Source organism: Chiloscyllium plagiosum, unplaced genomic scaffold (genome assembly GCF_037043375.1).
Source record: "Chiloscyllium plagiosum isolate Xiang-an unplaced genomic scaffold, Cpla_swu_hap1 HiC_scaffold_28, whole genome shotgun sequence".
Taxonomy (NCBI): domain Eukaryota; kingdom Metazoa; phylum Chordata; class Chondrichthyes; order Orectolobiformes; family Hemiscylliidae; genus Chiloscyllium; species Chiloscyllium plagiosum.
Genome location: NW_028270166.1, coordinates 30413381 through 30431596, shown reverse-complemented (window position 1 = coordinate 30431596; position 18216 = coordinate 30413381). Strand labels below are relative to the sequence as shown.

The 18216-nt window shown below is 43.6% G+C and overlaps 1 protein-coding gene across 2 annotated transcripts in view; it reads left to right on the top strand.

Annotated features, from left to right (window-relative positions):
• Positions 1-18216, top strand: part of LOC122565276 (dedicator of cytokinesis protein 7-like) — a 194365-nt gene that overhangs the window by 24190 nt on the left and 151959 nt on the right. For both annotated transcript variants that reach the window (XM_043721062.2, XM_043721061.2), the window contains exons 2-7: positions 5504-5609; positions 5919-6094; positions 11805-11876; positions 13346-13448; positions 15590-15757; positions 17430-17515. In XM_043721062.2, the coding sequence (XP_043576997.1) occupies positions 5504-5609; positions 5919-6094; positions 11805-11876; positions 13346-13448; positions 15590-15757; positions 17430-17515 (711 nt within the window). The remainder of the gene's footprint in view (positions 1-5503; positions 5610-5918; positions 6095-11804; positions 11877-13345; positions 13449-15589; positions 15758-17429; positions 17516-18216) is intronic.

Below are 18216 nucleotides of genomic sequence, written 5' to 3'. Positions count from 1 at the left end.
GCAGCAGATAAGCAACATATCTTTAAGGGACATGTTCATTATGAAATCACTGTATCATGCCATATGACCTAATAATACAATGCTGTCAGTCTCCATCTTACAGAGTTCTGTCTTCGTGCAATGTGACATGCTGAAGGAACTGTGCTATAGTGCATCTAAATTACTTGCACTCAGACACACAAGTACCTGTGATTGTAGTGTACAATGTAAATACCAAGAACTGTAATAAAAATTCATTAAATTCTGCAGGTACGATGTGATCTATTTATGATCATCAGCTTATCTCACATCAACACCTTGGTCAGAAAGATAACACATCCCATTTCATGTCCTGAGGTTCCACACACCACATGACATTAGATTTCTGCCTGAATATGAGATCTAAAGGAATAGCTAGCTATGGCTGTCTGATGACATCTATATGGACTTCAGCAAGGCTTTCAACAAGGTTCTGTAGGGTAGACTGGTTAGCAAGGTTAAATCACATGGAATCTAGGGGGAGCTAGCCAACTGAATACAAAATTGGCTTGAAGGTAGGAGACAAAGTGGTGGTGGAGGGTTGTTTTTCAGACTGGAGAACTGTGACCAGCAGTGTGCCATAAGAATCAGTACTGAGTTGCCACGGTGTGGGGTAAGTCAGGGATTTGGATACAGTTATTAACAGATATTAATGACTGTTATGAACATTGAGCAGTTTCTTCCTCACTTTGTGTAAGACTTGTAATTGGATTTTGGGGTTATTTCCTTTTAAGATTTAACAAAACTTTTGCTACTAATGGTTAGTGTTTGCGATGATGGGAAACAAGATTATTGGCAAAATGTAACTACTTCCCTGTGACATTTTTCATTTCCCAATTTTGCAAACCACTGTAAAGTAATTTGGCTGTGAGTAGTAAAATGTTGTGTTCAGAGTTTAACTGTGGAGAGCTTCCTACATTTCTTGTTTATCAAACTCTCCAGTTTTCACCAATATATTGGTTTCTTTTGGCAATTCAACTTTGTTATGACAACTGGTTATATGTCTCCACCTCCACCTTTTGAAGTTTTACCCTTACTCACTGAATCAAATGATATTCATTCAATCTCAAAAATCCCTTGCGTTTCTCCAATCTTGTTGAGTTCTGCAGCTTGTTCTCTGAGCTCATATTAGGTCCTTTAACCTTATAGCTTATAGATTTGAATCTCTTTATCTGGTTTCATGCATCCTCTCATGGGATGTGTGTGTCACTGTCAAGGCCAGCATTTATTGTCCATCCTTAATTGCCATTGCAAAGGTGGTAGTGAGCTGCCTTCTTGAACTACTGCAGACCATCTGGTGAAAATACATCCTCGGTGCTTTTAAAAGGGGGGGTTCCAGGATTTTTGATTCATTGACAATAAAGGAACAATGATGCATTTCCAACTCAGGATGGTGAGTGGTTTGTAGGAGTAACTTGCCCCTGGGCCTGCCTGGTGGTGCTCCCATCTATCTGCTGCCTCCTTGATGGTAGATATCATGGGATTAGAAGGTGTTGTTGAAGAAACCTCAGTAAGCTGCTGTAGTGCATCTTGAGGATAGTACACATGTGCGATTGTGTGTTGGTGATGGAGAGAGTAAATTTGTAGGCTGGTGAATGGGATACAGATCGAGTAGGTTATTTTGTCACGGATGGTGTTGAGCTGCTGAGTGTTGCTGGAGCTGCATTGGTCCAGGTAAGTGGAGGGTATTCCATCTTATCCCTGACTTGTGCCTTATGGATGGTAACCTTGGGGTGTCAGGAAACAAGTTACTTGCGACAGGATTCCTAGCCTCTAACCTGCCCTTGTAGCTGCAGTATTTAAATACTGTCTTTGTACTGCCTGTTATTGACATCTTCTGAAGACAATTACACACCTTCCCCATGTACACTGGTAGCACGAAGATTCTCCTTGCCATCACTTCTCCTCACCACCCTACTGTGATGTTGAATTGATTTCTTGGTGTCTATTATTGGGTAAGTTGCCATTTCCTGCAGCTAATCATTGAGATGGTTAGAACCAGTCTTTAGCATTAGCCACAACTGCTTACCCTCAGCTGCGATTTCATTCTTCTGGCAGGTTGAATTGGTTGTTAGTTAAATGGCATCCATTTGGGCCGAGTAGATTTTCTTATGTTGTAGCTTCTCCATCATCATTCACCTCTGTATCATTGCCCTCCTTATTTCCTGTTTCAACGCAGCTTCAGTTGAAATCCTCGCCCATGCCGTTAACATTATCAGATTTGGCCATTGAACACCTTGCTTTACCCTATAAAAATTTTAGTCGGAAAGGGTGGCACTGGAAAAACAAAGCGGGTAGGCAGTGTCAAAGGAGCAGGAGAGTCGACGTTTCGGGCATCTGCCCTTTATCAGGAATGTGGAGGATGAAGAGGGATAAGAGATAAATAGGGAGGTGGGGATGGGGCTGCAGGAAGGTAGGTGGGATGGCGATGGGTGGATGCAGATGGGAGGTACATGTGACAAGTCGGTGAGGAAGGTGGCGCGGACAGGTGGAAACAAAGATGGACAGGTCAAGAGGGCGGTGCAAAGTTGGGGGTTGGATCTGGGATGAGATGGGAAGGGAGATTTGGAAACTAGTGAAGTCAGTGTTGGTGCCGTGTGGTTGATGGCTCCCAAGGCGGAAGATGAATCATTCAAAGATGACTCTCCTGCTCCTCGGATGCTACCTGACCTGCTGTACTTTTCCAGCGCTACCCTTTTTGACTCTGCAGTCTTCACTTTCTTCTATAAAAATTTTAGTTCATTCAACAATCTTCTGACCATTATTAAAATTCCAGACCAGACTCTCTTATTTTGTGGATATGACCCTCATATTCTAAGATTCAATTCAGGACCAAGTAATTATGTTTTAAAGTATATGACATTAGAAATTCTAGTTACTCACTAAGGGATTAAAATTATGAGGTTTTACTATTTTATATAAACAGAAGAATTGTCGCTATTCAAGTGTCAACAGTGCACGGTTAACAGCCAATGCTCTTCATCTTATACTCTAACAATGAGGTAAACATGAATTACAGCCAAACTATGATTGAAATGCCACAAACTGCACATTAAATATCGGACAACCAAGATGACTACCCCCAAATTTCTCAGTAACCCAAAGAGAGACCACCGAGTCCTGGAAAAATCTTTAAACTTGGTCTTTCGTAAAAAGAGATTTCAGCTTCCTGCTTTTGAAGACGGAGCCTCTGATATCTTTCAATATCTGCTCATAGTCAGCCTGGAGACTACCCTGTTCTTTTCTCTGCAAATAGTTGTCAGGCAATAGGACTCAAAATTAGATGGCCTCAAACACTGATCACCACCCAACTGCTCAGACTCTTCTTTTCACACTGTAACTCACTGAATTCACAAGGTTGCATCCCACCATTTAGTTACCAACACTATTTCTAGCTGCCCTCTGCTCACTGGCTTTCCGTTGTCCTGGTTGCCTGTATCTGGAACAGTGCTTCACATGGATTTCTTTGAGCCTCAATCTCCCCTAACAGAACAAAGCTAACAATCTTCTGATGTCTCCTTCTCTCCAAATTAAACTAATCTAGTGTCCTGTTAAATCTAACAATAGAGTCAACCCTCTTCTGACATAAGTCTGATGTATCTACTTCAATAAATTCTGTACCTTAAAAGTTCCAAAATCCAGTCAACCAAAGGTCACTGCTCTAGGTGCCAATCCACAAGAGTTCCACACCAAAAAAATGACAAAGGTGTAGACTTGCTCACGTCATATCCTCACGGTGATGCTGTAATGTATCATCCCCGCATTCCCTTAACTCCATTCAGTGCAGCCCTCCTGGCATCTCAGATTAAAAAATTGTATCCTGGTATATTGTGTTCATTTGTAGGCACCTTACTTTAGGAAAGATAGCATGACTTTATAAAGAAAGCAGAAGAGATTTACTAGAATCATCCCAGTAGTGAGGAGTTTCGGTTATGCTGACATTAGAGATGTTAGGATTGTTGTCTGTTTGGAACAGAGAAGGTTAAAAGGAAATTTGCTAAATCTGTTTGAAATCATGTAGGGTTTTAGATTGATTAAGTGTCAGAGCCCCTGGTAATCAGAGGGCACACAAGTGGCATACGAACTTCACAAGTGATGTGAAATATTTAGTTACACAACCAGTTAGAGTCAATTCAATAGTAACATTCAAGAAGGAATTGGACAAATATACAAAGTGAAAAAAAAAGCATGACTATGGGAGGGAACCAGAGAATGGCACCAGCTGGGCAGTTCTTTCAAAGAGCCAGCACCAATATGAGGGACCAAGTGGCCTCTTTCTGTGCTGTAGATATTTTTAAACACTTGTTCAGATGGGTTATGACTGGAGCAGGTAGGACCTGAACCCAGGCCTCCAGTCTCAGAGGCAGGTACACTACCACTGCACCACAAGAGTTTTTTTCTGCATTGTATCATTCTGTGATTCTGTTGTCGAATCCCTTCCTTGTCTCGCCATTTGCTATAATCTCCTCCAACTATACAACTCCATGTCTCATTCCTCCTGTTTTCACATCCTTCTGATTCTGATCTCCTGTATGGCGTACTCACGGCTTCCACTATTAGCTTTTGGCTGTGAAAAATATATCCCCAGGCATCATTATTTTCTCCCTCACTTTTCTCCTTTAAGATCCTCCTTAAAAACTTACGTAACACGCCCAACAATTCTGTTTTTTACTCTGCATTCATTTTTTTTGACTAAGCTTCTGTAAAGAAACCTGCATAATTTTCCAACATGATATAAATGCAAATTGGTGCTGCTGAAATTCACCAGCTGGGTTCATTGACGAATGCGCAGTAGTCCCCCCTGTACGCATGGGGGATATGTTCCAAAACCTACCACGGACCCCGAAACCACGCACAGGTGTGAATCCAATCATTTAAATGGGAAATTTACCTTCCCAGCAGCCCCCTGGAACCTGGTTCTGGAACGTTCCCTGTAATATGTTTGGGCCGTGGTAAACTATGGGTAGCTGAAACCGCAGAATCCGACTCAGCGGTCGCCCTGTACATTGCCGGAGATACACACAGAAAAGTAACCTGTAAAAGTTGGAACTTTTGGGGGAGAGAAGAAAAGAAACCAGAGGATGGGGTAGGATAATGAACTCCAATCTGTATCACCTTTGGCTCAATTGGTCAGAGCGTGATGGATTTAAGACCTATCCAGGACCTGAGCATGTATTCCATTGAAACCTCAGTGCAATGTGAGAGATTGCTGTGTCCTGTGCACAAACTGAGATCTGTTTGCCCCTTTGGTTGGACATCCCATGATTCTATTGGTGGTACAGCAGGGAATATCCCCTGAGTCTTGGCCAACATTTGTCCCTCATCAGACACTACCGTCTTCATTAATCATCTCATGTTGTTGTGTGATCTTGCTGTACCTGTGCTTCAAAGCAAACTAAAGGCTGTGGGACTTCACGAAGGCCTAGAAGATGCTGTCTAACTGCACGTTCTTGCTTGAAGAGCTGTTTGTCTGTCTGTTTTACAGCGAAGCTGCCACTGGCGAGTTGAAGCCATTTGTACCACACTTCAGAAGGACTTCATTGACAGATGTGCAAGAATTCAGCCCATCTGCAGTACCATCCTGTGACATTGTGAGTATCTCCAATAGCTGATAAAGTGGAGTGTTTGACTTCTGATAAAGATTTCTGGAGTTCATCAATAAATGGCAGTAATTTGGTTGCCATGTTTTCCCCATATTACAATAATATTCAAATTTAGAGACACAAACTGCCAGTGTTTGTGTCAAATGGGGAAAGTGAAAACTGTGGCTTGTTGGTTTCCACTTAGCTATTAGCAGGGTTTCCAAAGCTGTGTGTCAAGTGCTGAGCACTTTGGAAGACCCTGTGGTATTGTTTAAATTCTTTCTTCCCAACTGCTGTCATTTATCTCTGTTTTTTAAGCCTTTCAGTCCTGATCCTGTGGACCCCTTAGATTTTGAGGTGCATATAGCCAATCAGATGGAGAATTCTGAGCTAGGATCACTAGCGAATCTCGTGGATTTCCCCAAAGATGATATTGAGGTCACGTTATCACCTCGAGCACACCGGACTGTTAACCCTGCTGTGCCAGACGATTGGTAAGAAGAATGATCTGGAATAAGATACAACGTGGAGTTACATTAATACTTTAATTTTTATGATTTGTAATTGTTTATTTAAAAACAAATTAAGGAAGGGTTAGGATGAGTACAAATGTTTGTTTGTGTGCTGGTTGCAGGCTGGTATGTACACATCAATGTCTTGGCGTTGTAATGCATTGCTGTATGTATCAGCATTTTGCTATTGTAGCACGTGAATAATTTTACTATGTATTTTTCTTTGTGTTGTTACTGTATGTGGCTGTCACTCACTCCTGTACATGGCTGCACCTTTCCATTTTACACTTTGCACCACAGAGTACAGGCAGTAACCATCTCCAACAGTGGCCTAACCAATGTCCTGTACAGCCGCAACATGACCTCCCAACTCCTGTACTCAATACTCTGACCAATAAAGGAAAGCATACCAAATGCCTTCCTCATTATCCTATCTACCTGTGACTCCACTTTCAAGGAACTATAAACCTGCACTGCAAGGTCTCTTTGTTCAGCAACACTCGCTAGGACCTTACCATTAAGTGTATAATCCTACAAACCGACCGACTCCCACAGCTACCTAGATTACACCTCTTCCCACCCTGCCCCCTGTAAAAACGCCATCCCATATTCCCAATTCCTCCGCCTCCGCCGCATCTGCTCCCAGGAGGACCAATTCCAATACCGAACAACTCAAATGGCCTCCTTCAAAGACCGCAATTTCCCCTCCGACATGGTCGACGATGCTCACCACCGCATCTCCTCCCCTTCCCACACCTCCGCCCTTAACCCCGCCCCTCCAATTGCCACCAGGACAGAACCCCACTGGTCCTCACCTTCCACTCCACCAACCTCCGGATACATCGTATCATCCTCTGTCATTTCCGCCACCTCCAAACAGACCCCACCACCAGGGATATATTTCCATCTCCACCCCTATCAGCATTCAGGGGAGACCAATCCCTCCGCGACTCCCTCGTCAGGTCCACACCCCCCACCAACCCAACCTTCAATTCCCGGCACCTTCCCCTGCAACCGCAAGAAGTGCAAAACTTGCGGCCACACCTCCCCCTCACCTCCCTCCAAGGCCCCAATGGATCCTTCTATATCTGTCGCAAATTCACCTGCCCCTTCACACACATCATTTACTGCATCCGCTGCACCCGATGTGGTCTCCTCTACATTGGGAGATAGGCCACCGACTTGCGGAACGTTTCAGGGAACACCTCTGGGACACCCGCACCAACCAACCCAACCGGCCCGTGGCTGAACACTTTAGCTCCCCCTCCCAGTCCGCCAAGTACATGCAGGTCCCTGGCCTCCTCCATTGCCAGACCCTGGCCATACGACGCCTGGAGGAAGAGCTCCTCATCTTCCACCTAGGAACCCTCCAACCACACGGGATGAATGTAGGTTACTCCAGCTTCCTCATTTCCCCTCCCCCCACCTTATCTCAGTGCCTTGGATTCAGCACTGCCCTCTTGACCTGCAATCTTCTTCCCGACCTCTCCGCCTCCACCCCCTCTCCGGCCTATCACCCTCACCCTCATCTCCTTCCACCTATCGTATTCCCAGCGCCCCTCCCCCAAATTCCCTGCCCCCTACCTTTTATCTCAGCCCGCTTGGCACACCAGCCTCATTCCTGAAGAAGGGCTTATGCCTGAAACGTCGATTCTCCTGCTCCTCGGATGCTGCCTGGCCTGCTGTGCTTTTCCAGCACCACATTTTTCAACTCTGGTACTCCAGCATCTGCAGTCCTCACTTTCTCCTAGTGTATAAGTCTTGCTAAGATTTGCTTTCCCAAAATGCAGCACCTCGCATTTATCTGAATTAAACTCTATCTGCCACTTCTCAGCCCATTGGCCCATCTGGTCCAGATCCTGTTGTAATCGGAGGTAACCCTCTTTGCTGTCCACTACACCTCCAATTTTGGTGTCATCTGCAAACTTACTAACTGTACCTCTTGCTATATATTTCCCGTGTCAGCCTTCTCTCAGTGATACAAGTTTGGTAAAGGGATCTAAATAGCTTCTAGAAGAGTGATGCGCTCTTCATGTCAGATGTTGGAGATCAGGGAGACTTTGAATGTTCCTGCAGACTATTGTCTGCAGGAAATGTGTTTGGTTGCAAATCCTATCATACCACATGGATTGGTTGAAATGGCAGTTAGAGGCAATGAGAAGTTTACAAGAGCAAGGGGGGGGGGTGATGGATGGCAGTTTCAGGAAGGTGGAGACACTGCAAATATGGTCGGATCGATGGTTGGCTGCTAGGAGAGGTACCCAGGCTATCCCGTCTCAAACAGGTAAGCTGTTTTGGATACTGTAGGGGAGACGGACTCTCAGGAGAATATAGCACTGACAGCCATGTTTCTGGTACCATGACTGGCTCTATCGTAATGAGGAATATATCAGATTCCAAGTAAGTGATTGTAATAGGGGACTCCCTCGTCTGGAACGCAGGCAGACATTTCTGTGGTCATCAGCGAGACAGCAGAATAGTGTGTTGCTTCCCTGCTGCCAGATCAAGGATGTCTCGGAGAGGGTGCAGAATTTTTGAAAAGGGGAGAGTGACCATTAGGAGATCATAGTGCATATTGATACCAATGACATAAGTAAGGAAAGAGATGAGGTTCTGCAGAGAGAATAAAGGAACTTAAGGAGGTGATTAAAAAGTAGGTTCTCGAGGGTAATAACACCTGGATTATTATCAGTGCCATTTTATAGTGAGAGGAGGAATAGGAGTTTAGAGCTAATGAATATGTTGCTGAGGAGCTGATGCAGGGGATAAGTATTCACATTTGTGGACCATTAAGAGCTCTTCAGGGGTAGAAATGACCTGTTTGAGAGGGATGGATCCCACCTGAATTGGACGGGGAACAATTTCCTTGCGGGGAAATTTACTAGTGCGACTCGGGAGTCTTTAAACTAGTAAGGTGGGTGTGGGGGGGGGTGATGGTGGGAACCAAAGAGATAGTGAGAAAAGGCTGAGGCTGGTACAGTAGTTGATGGAAGCAAGTCAAATGGTCAGAGCAGAAAAGAGCATTGCAGAAAATATAGTAGGACTGATAAATTATCCTGCATTTCTTCGATGCAAGGGGTCTGACAGGTAAGGCAGATGAACTTAGAGCATGGTTGGGAATGTGGGATTGGGATATTATAGTGATTACAAAAATGTGGCTCAACTGTGGACTGGACTGTCAGTGTAATGTTCAGGGGTGCAGATGCTACAGGAAGGTGTGAAAGGGAGGAAAGAGAGAAGAGGGAGTGGCATTTTTGGTTAAGGATAACATTACACCTGTATTTACGGAGGTTATTCCTGGGAGGTTGTACAGTGAAGTTAATGGGTGGACCTGAGAAATAAGAAAGGGATGATCACCTTATTGAATTGTACTATACCCTTCCCCCCCAATAGTTAGGAGAAAATTGAGAAGCAAATATATAAGGAGATTTCAGATATTTGTAAGAATGTTAGGGTTGTAATAGTAGGGGATTTTAACTTTCCAAACATAGTCTGGGACTATCGTAGTGTTAAGGACTTGGATGGAGAGGAATTTGTTAAGTGTATGCAAGAAAACGTTCTTATTCAATATGTGGATGTACCTAATAGAGAAGGAGCAGTATCTGACCTTCTGTTGGGAACTAAGGCAGGGCAAGTGACTGAGGTGTCAGTGGGGGGGCGCTTTGGGGGCAGTGATCATAATTCTATTAGTTTTAAAATAGTTATGGAAAAGGATAGAACTGATCAAAAAGATAAAGTTCTAAATTGGAGGAAGGCCAATTTTGATGGTATGAGATAGGATCTTTCAAAAGTTGATTGGGGGAGGCTATTTGCAGGTAAAAGGGACAGTTGGTAAGTGGGAGCCCTTTAAGAATCAGATAATGAGAGCTCAGAGACAGTATCTTCCTGTTGAGGTGAAAGGCAAGGCTGGTAGGTGTAGGAAATGCTGAATGAGTAGAGGAATTTGGGCTCTGGTCAAGAACAGGAAGGAGGCATATATCAGGTAGAGACAATTGGGATTGAATGAATCCCTGGAGGAGTATAAGGGCAGTAGGAGTTCACTTATGAGGGATATCAGGAGGGCAAAAAGGGACAGGAGATAGATTTGGCAAACAGGGTTAAGGAGTTTCCAAAGAATTTCTTTAAGTACATTAAGGCCAAAAGAGTGACTAGGGAGAAAATAGGGCCCCTTAAAGATCAGCAAGGTCACCTATGTGGAACTACAGGAAATGGGTGAGATACTAAACAAATATTTTGCATTAGTATTTACTGTGGAGAAGGACATGGAAGCTAGATAATTTGGGAAAGTAAATAGTGATGTCTTCAAAAATATCCACATTACATAAGAGGAAGAGCTGGAGGTCTTAAATGCATATAGATAGATAAATCCCTGGTACCTAATCAGATATATCCCAGAACTTTGTGGGAAGCTGGGGAAGAGATTGCTGGGCCCCTTTGAGATATTTGTGTTATGGACAGCCACAGGTGAATTGCTGGAAGACTGGAGATTAGCTAATATGGTGTTATTATTTAAGAAAGGCTGTAAGGAAAAGCCGGTGACCCTTACGTCAGTGGTGGGTAGGTTGTCGGAGAGGATTCTGAGGAACAGGATTCACAAGCCTTTGGAAAGGCAATGACTGATGAGGGAGAGTCCACATGGCTTTGCGCGTGCAAAATCACGATTCGCTAACTTGATTGAGTTTTTCAAGAGGTAAGAATAAAGTTTGATGAAAGCAGAGCAGTAGACGTTGTCTATGTGGACTTCAGCAAAGCGTTTGACAAGGTTCTGCAAAGTAGCCTGGTTAGAAAGGTTAGATCACATGGGGTCCATGAGGAGCTAGCCGATTCGATACAAAATTGGCTTGAAGGTAGGAGACAGAGCATGGTAGTGGAGGGTCACTTTTCGGATCAGAGGTATGTGATCAGTCGTGTGCCACAAGGATCGGTGCTGGGTCCCCTGCTTTTCATCATTTATATAAATGATTTGAATGTGAATACATGAGATATGGTTAGCAAGTTTGCAGATGACACTAAAATAGGTGGTGTAGTGGACAGCGAAAAAGATTACCTCAGAGTACAATGGGACCTTGATCAAATGGGCAAATGGGCTGAGGAGTGGTAGATGGAGTTTAATTTAGATAAATGTGAGGTGTTGCATTTTGGTAAGGCAAACAAGGGCAGGATTTAAACAGTTAATGGTAAGGTCCTGGGGAGAGTTGCCATACAGGTGCATAGTTCCTTGAAAATGGAGTTGTAGGTAGACAGGGTGACGAAGAAGGCATTTCGCATGCTTGCTTTCATTGAGCAGAACTTAGATCAGAGTGGTGCTGGAAAAGCACAGCAGGTCAGGCCGAATCCGAGGAGCAGGAAAATTGACGTTTCAGGCAAAAACCCTTCATCAGGAATAGAGGCAGGAAGCCTCTAGGATGGAGAGTTAAATGGGGAGGGGGTGGGGTGGGGCTGGGGAGAAGGTAGCAAAGAGTACAATAGGTGAATAGGAGTGTATAGTTTTCTGGACAGAATTCTTTCTTCACTTATTAACCCCAAAATCAGAATAATTGGTCATTAATCTGTGAGAACTTGCTGTGGACAAAGAAGATGCCATATTTGCCTTCAACAAATGTGTACAGTATTTCTTTAAATGTTGAAACGTTTTGGTTGCCGTAAGGATATGACGGCAATAAATAGTTCTCTTCATGTTTTGCCTTAATAGGAATAACCTGAGCCCACAGGTGAGATCATGTGTCAAGACTTACACCAAGAATTGGCTGACAGTTACTAGGCGGTAAGTTAAATATCATCACCTCAACTAGTGCAGTAAAGGCAGATGCTGTGGTACACAATCCATACATCATTACAAAGGAACCCCGATTATCTGAAGGACACGGCCGGGAAGTATTTCGTTTGGTTAATCGAATTCTGGATAATCAAATGCCAGATAACATAGTTTGGCCAAGCATTGAGACCTTGCCGGATAATCCAAAATTCGGATAATCAAATGCTGGGTAATCTATATATTTCTGTCTTCTGTATTAAATCTCTTTTGCCAATGTGTCCCTTCTATCCATCAGCCTCTGTTCTCTTGAATTCTGCAACCATGTTACTCATTGATTGCAACACTTATCGCTGTTATGTCTTATTTGGATTTTAACATTGTGCCCTGTGCATTGAGTCCAGGTCATTAATATACATCATATCACCATCATCCAGGCATTCACCACAGCTCTCTGTTTCCTATCCCATAGCCAACATTGTATACAGGCATTCCTGTGCGATTCCGTGCTATGCGAAAATCATGCAATATAAATAACACTTAAAATTTTGCCGATCTAATTGCTTTATAGCCAATACACGTTTTACAAGTTTTTGTTTTAGAAACAGTGTTCCCAATTCACCAACTGCGTTACAGCCAATTCGCATTAACGAAAGACATGTTATACTGTACGTGCTGTGACTGCTGCACTTATGTCACTTTGATTAACAAGACAAACATGTTCCTGCCAGCGGGGATTTGATAGCGGGGACTTTTGTCTTTCTAAACAAGTCACCAATGAACAAACTGAGCCCTAAATTAGTTTTCTGTGAAGCACCACACTCTCAAACATAATTTGAGTCACACAAGAAGTTAGCAAGTTGGTGAAAGAGGCAGATTTTAAGGGGCAGCTTAAAGAAGGAGAGAAGGAGGTGGAGAGATTTAAGGAGAGAATTTAACAGCTGAGAGTCAATGATGGATTGATTGAAGTCAGGCAGGCACGAGAGGTCAGGTGACATTCAACTATTCGGATTTGGAGGTTGTAGAGCTGAGGAGATATGAATTTGATCATATATCGTGGTTAATATTTTATTAAAATACTACATAGAAACTTATAAAGAGCAAGGGAAAGGATTATATGGTGATGTGATAGGAACTAACGATAGTAAAATAACCTGTTTGTTTCAGGAATGTCCACTGTACATTTATCATTTATTCCACATGAAAATTAAATTTTTGGCTTCGTATTTGTTATTACTGATTCACAGGATGAGGGCAAGGCTGGCATTTGTTGCTTTTTCCTTCTTGCCCTTGAGAAGCTGGTGGTCAGGTAACTCAATGACCATCTGCAGTCCCTCATTTACAATGACTGGATTTCTTCCACAGTGCTGTTAACTGGGTGTCAGTGAAGGGGCAGTGTGGGAATGAGGTTTGGGTACTGATCTTGCAGGCAGTTAAATTCAGTATAATCCGTGTTCTTGATTTCTCTTTCTCTCTCCCAGGTATCAGAAGTGCAGCATTGGGAGTCGGAGGAAAGGACTGAACCTTCCTCATCAGATGTTTGAATGTGATGAAAGCTTCAATATGGAAAAGCAAAATTTCCTGGTACGCTGGAGTGCCCTCCTTGTGTTGCAAGAAACCCAAGTATAATACCAAGAAATATCACACAGTAAAATACCCCCCAAAAAATACACCCAACGTGTACAACCCGAGAGCAACAAAAAACAGTTACATTTCATTTGGAGGGTGGTGTCATGTGAAGGATAGCAGGATTTATGAAAATGATGGCAGGGTGGGAAGGGCAGGCTTTAATATAATTAGCTGACTGGGGCAATGGTGTGCATTTATACACTTGGTACAATGTGATATATTCACAGAATTCTCTGTGCAGTGAGAATGGATTTTGTGGTGGAAACTGTCGCACACTTTGATATAATTTGCTTTTTGACTGGAGCTTTGTTCTGAGAACAAGGAGGTCAACAATCAGTCTCACTTCTGACAACTGAGACACAGATGTTTCTTTTTATTTCTGTTGCTTTTTGGGGACTCGTACTTCACTGGTTTGTTTCTAATGCATCTTTCAGCTTTGCAATTAATTCTAAGAATGCACAGAGCTCTGAAAGGTTACTATTCAGCAGTGGTGGTCTCCCTATCTCTGAGCCAGGAGACATGAAGTCTAGTCCCATTTGTTCCAGAGGTCATAGAATCCCTATGGTGTGGAAGCAGACCATTTAGCCCATCGAATCCACACAAACTGTCCCAACAGCATCCCAGCCAGACCCACCTCCCTACCCTATCCCTGTAATCCTCCATTTCTCATGGATAACCCACCCAGCCTCCACACTCCTGGCCAATGTGGTGGGCAATTAAGCATGGTCTATCCATCTAACCTGTACATCCTTGGACTGTGAGAGGAAATCGGAACACCCAGAGGAAACCTATGCAGACATGGAGGGAATATGCAAACTCCACTTAGACAGTCACCCGAGGGTGGAATTGAACCCAGCTCTCTGGCGCTGTGAGGCAGCAGTGTGAACCACTGAACCACCATGCTGCCCTGAACTATAAACAATCAGGGATTTGACCCTGGGACCTCTTGCACAGTCACTTATGTGCAATCCCCTAATTGAGAATCATACCGCTAGACCAACAAGCATTGTGTAATAACATCCTGAATCGGTTGAATAGAAAATATCTGCACAGAGCTGTGCTGCTACGCAGGCAACTGGCCTTCAGAATGAGGCTTTAGAACTCTTAGTTCAGTGATTGTGAGGGAACTCTGAACAATGATTTAGGCTAACACTGTACAAGAAATGTTTGACTTGAGAGAAAGGGATGAGATGTAAAATTGTAGGAATTACCTGTCTACTCCAGGTGTAAATAGCTCCAGGTGTAAATAGTAAGGAGATGTAGAGTGAATGAAATCAAAAAGCATATAACCAGCAGCATCTGTCACACAGACAACAGCTTCAAAAACAGATGAATTGCTCAGCTGCTTTCTTAGTGTTGTGGGATTGACCACACGAAAAATAATTGTTGATTATGCATCTAAGGCAATCAATGTGTTTCAAGGTAATTCATTGTATGTGGAGCTCTTCAAAATGTTTGAGTAATGGGATAGAGTGGCTTATACGAGAATTTGAGACAACCAAAAACTATGTTTATTTGAGGAGATTAGTTCCTGCTGCAGAGCAGGAGAGGGAACAAAAGCAGGTTATTGATTAAATGATGAATTTATTTTATGCCCGATGGGCCGTATCAGCTCCTTTTAAGGTTCCTGACACTGCTTTTGATCTCTGTTCATGGCCTCAGATTTGAACAGAACCCAAGACACAGGTGAGAAATTAGCACAATATTGCTAAACTAGCAAAGAATGGAGGGAAGTATTGAAGTGGAACCACTGGGCTGTTGATGCCTGAATCTTCCATTTCAGATGTGACATTAAACTGAGGTGAAGTATAAAATAAAATCCCAGGATGTTCTTTTGAAGAAAAACAGGGTAGTTCTCCCCAATACTTAGCCCAACTTAGTATTAAGTCTTAGCCAATACTCATGCCTAAACCATCATTCCTGAAACAGATAATGTGGCCATTATCACATTATTATGAGGGGAAACCTTGCTTTCAGCAATTTTAACTGGAGTGTTTCTGACATCAGAACAGTGGCTGCACTTCAAGAGCAACTTTTTGAGTGTAATATGCTCTTGTAAAAGGTGCCAAATAAATTCATACACTTTCTTTTCGCAGAATGCTGTTGCAGCCCAGGCAGATGAGCTAGAGACTGAGGCTCCAGACATCTTCATTCAAAACCTGCTGCAGCCCACTGATCAGGAGGAGGTCGACCGGAAGAATGAGATCATGCGTAAATCTGGACGGCTGCTGGATCTGTTTACACTATTTCCCCCATCTGATGAAGTGAGTCTACTTGGAATCATAGAGTCATAAAGAGGTACAGCACAGACACAGACTCTTTGGTCCAACTCGTCCACACTGACCAAATATCCTAAATTAATCTAGTCCCATTTTCCAGCATTTGGCCCATATCCCTCTAACCCCTTCCTATTCATTTACCCATCCAGATGCTTTTAAATGCTGTAATTGTACCAGCCTCTTCCACCCTCTCTGGCAGTTCATTCCATATACGCACCACCCTCTGTGTGAAAATGTTGCCCTTATGTCCCTTTTAAATCTTTCCCCTCTCACCGTAAGCCTATGCTGTCTAGTTTTGGATTCCCCCACCCTGGGGAAAAGATTTTGGCTGTTCAGCTATCCATGTCCCTCATAATTTTGTAAACCTCGATAAGGTCACCCCTCAGCCTCTGCCGCTCCAGGGAAAACAGCCCCAGCCTATTCAGCCTCTCCCCATAGATCAAACCCTCCAACTTGCAACACCCTTACAATTGTTTTCTGCATCTTTTCAAGTTGCACAACATCTTTCCTACAGCTTGGAAACCAGATTTGAATGCAGTGGGTGGTGTATACTGAGATAAACCATACCATGCCCAGGATCCATCTCAGCAGTGACTTGCAAATCAAACAGCACTAGTTCATTAATATAGATACACGTGGAAGGAGGGAGGGTGTCATGAGTAAGGACGAGCATGTGGAGGCTTCATTTCCAAGACACAGCACAAGAATCAGGAACAGGAATTAGCCTATTTAATCCTTGAACCTGGACTTTTGCTCAGTAAGATCATGGCTGATCTGACTGTGGCGTCAACTGTCTGTCCTCCCGCCACAACTTCCTTTGTGGTCAAAAGTCTATCCATCTCAACCCGCAATATATTCAAAGACACTGCAGTGCTCTCTTGCCAAGAGTATTCCACAAATTACGAACCCTCTAAATAAACTCATTATCTCTGGATAAGTAGGATGCTCCTAATTATTAAATTGTGTTCCCGTAGTTTTGGTCTCTCCTTTAAGGGGAGACACCTCTGAACATCTGTCTTATCAAGTCCTCTCAGGATCCTATATGTGTCAATATGATCACCTCTCAATCTTCTAAACTCTAGTGGGCTCAAACCATCCAACCTTCGCATTCTGAGAACATGCTGTTTATGGGGTGCACAGTTAGCACCTGAGAAGACAAAACTCTGATCTGTATCCATCAGAGCCCCATATTACCTTTTCAGTTACTGACCCAACCAGCTATCCTTCCTGCTTAGATTTCCTCTCACTCTTCCTCTTCCCCTACTGTAGTGGTTGTTCAAGATCAGTCAGGTGGATTTCAGAATATGAGTTTCCTGATTGGGGCTGTTAAACCGATCCAATCAGGGAGCCCCAGCTGATAGATATAAACAGGAGTGTCGCACACACACACCATGGGTGCTGGGGAAATAATAAGCACTACCACACTTAGGTGGTAGTGTGGGGGTTAATAAAAAATAAAAAAAAATAAACAGGAGTGTCAGGGGTTCTGCTCACTCTAGGAGCCAGCTCTGAGGGAGCTGGGTCAGTGTCATGTACTGTGCACATGTAAATAAAGGGTGGCTTGGTGAGGCGATACCGGCCTTCATGGAGTTATTTCAAGTACCTTCTGTTTTGTAAGTTTAATTTATTTTGTGTGGTTACTTTTGCCTCCTCATAGGATGAAGCTATGCACCATCGAACCATTCCACCATCACCATGTGAACAATTTGAGCAGAGATTGCAAATCAATTTTCTGGAATTCAAGTAAGTCACCTTTACTCAAACTTTCAAAGTTAACTCAACAAAAACAAGGGAGGACTGCCCTCTAACCCAACCCTGACCGATAAGGACTGCCCTCTAATCCAACTCTCACCTATAGGGACTGCCCTCTAACCCCAACTCTCATCAAAGGAACTGCCCTCTAACCCAACACTGATCTATAGGAACTGTACTCTAACCCAACCCTCACCTATAGGGACTGCCCTCTAACCCAACCCTCACCTATAGGGACTGTCCTCTAATCCAACCCTTACCTATATTGACTGGCCTCTAATCACAACCCTCACTAAAGGAACTGCTCTCTAACTTAACTCTGACCTATAAGGACTGTACTCGAACCCAACCCCGACTAAAGGGACTGTACTCTAACCTAACTCTGACCTATAGGGACTGCCATCTACCCAACCCTCACCTATTGGGACTGCCCTCTAATGCAACCCTCACCTATAGGGACTGCCCTCTAACCTAACCCTGACCTAAAGGGACTGCCCTCTAACCCAACCCTCACCGCTATGAACTGCCTTCTAACCCAACTCTCACTGACAGGGACTGCTGTCTAACCCAACCTAAGGCTGGACCAGCCGCTATCTCTGGATGAGCTGACCAAGGCCCTCGAGTCCTTCGAAAAGAATAAAACTCCCGGAGGTGACGGCTTATCAGTCGAGATCTATTCTGCTCTGTTCGAC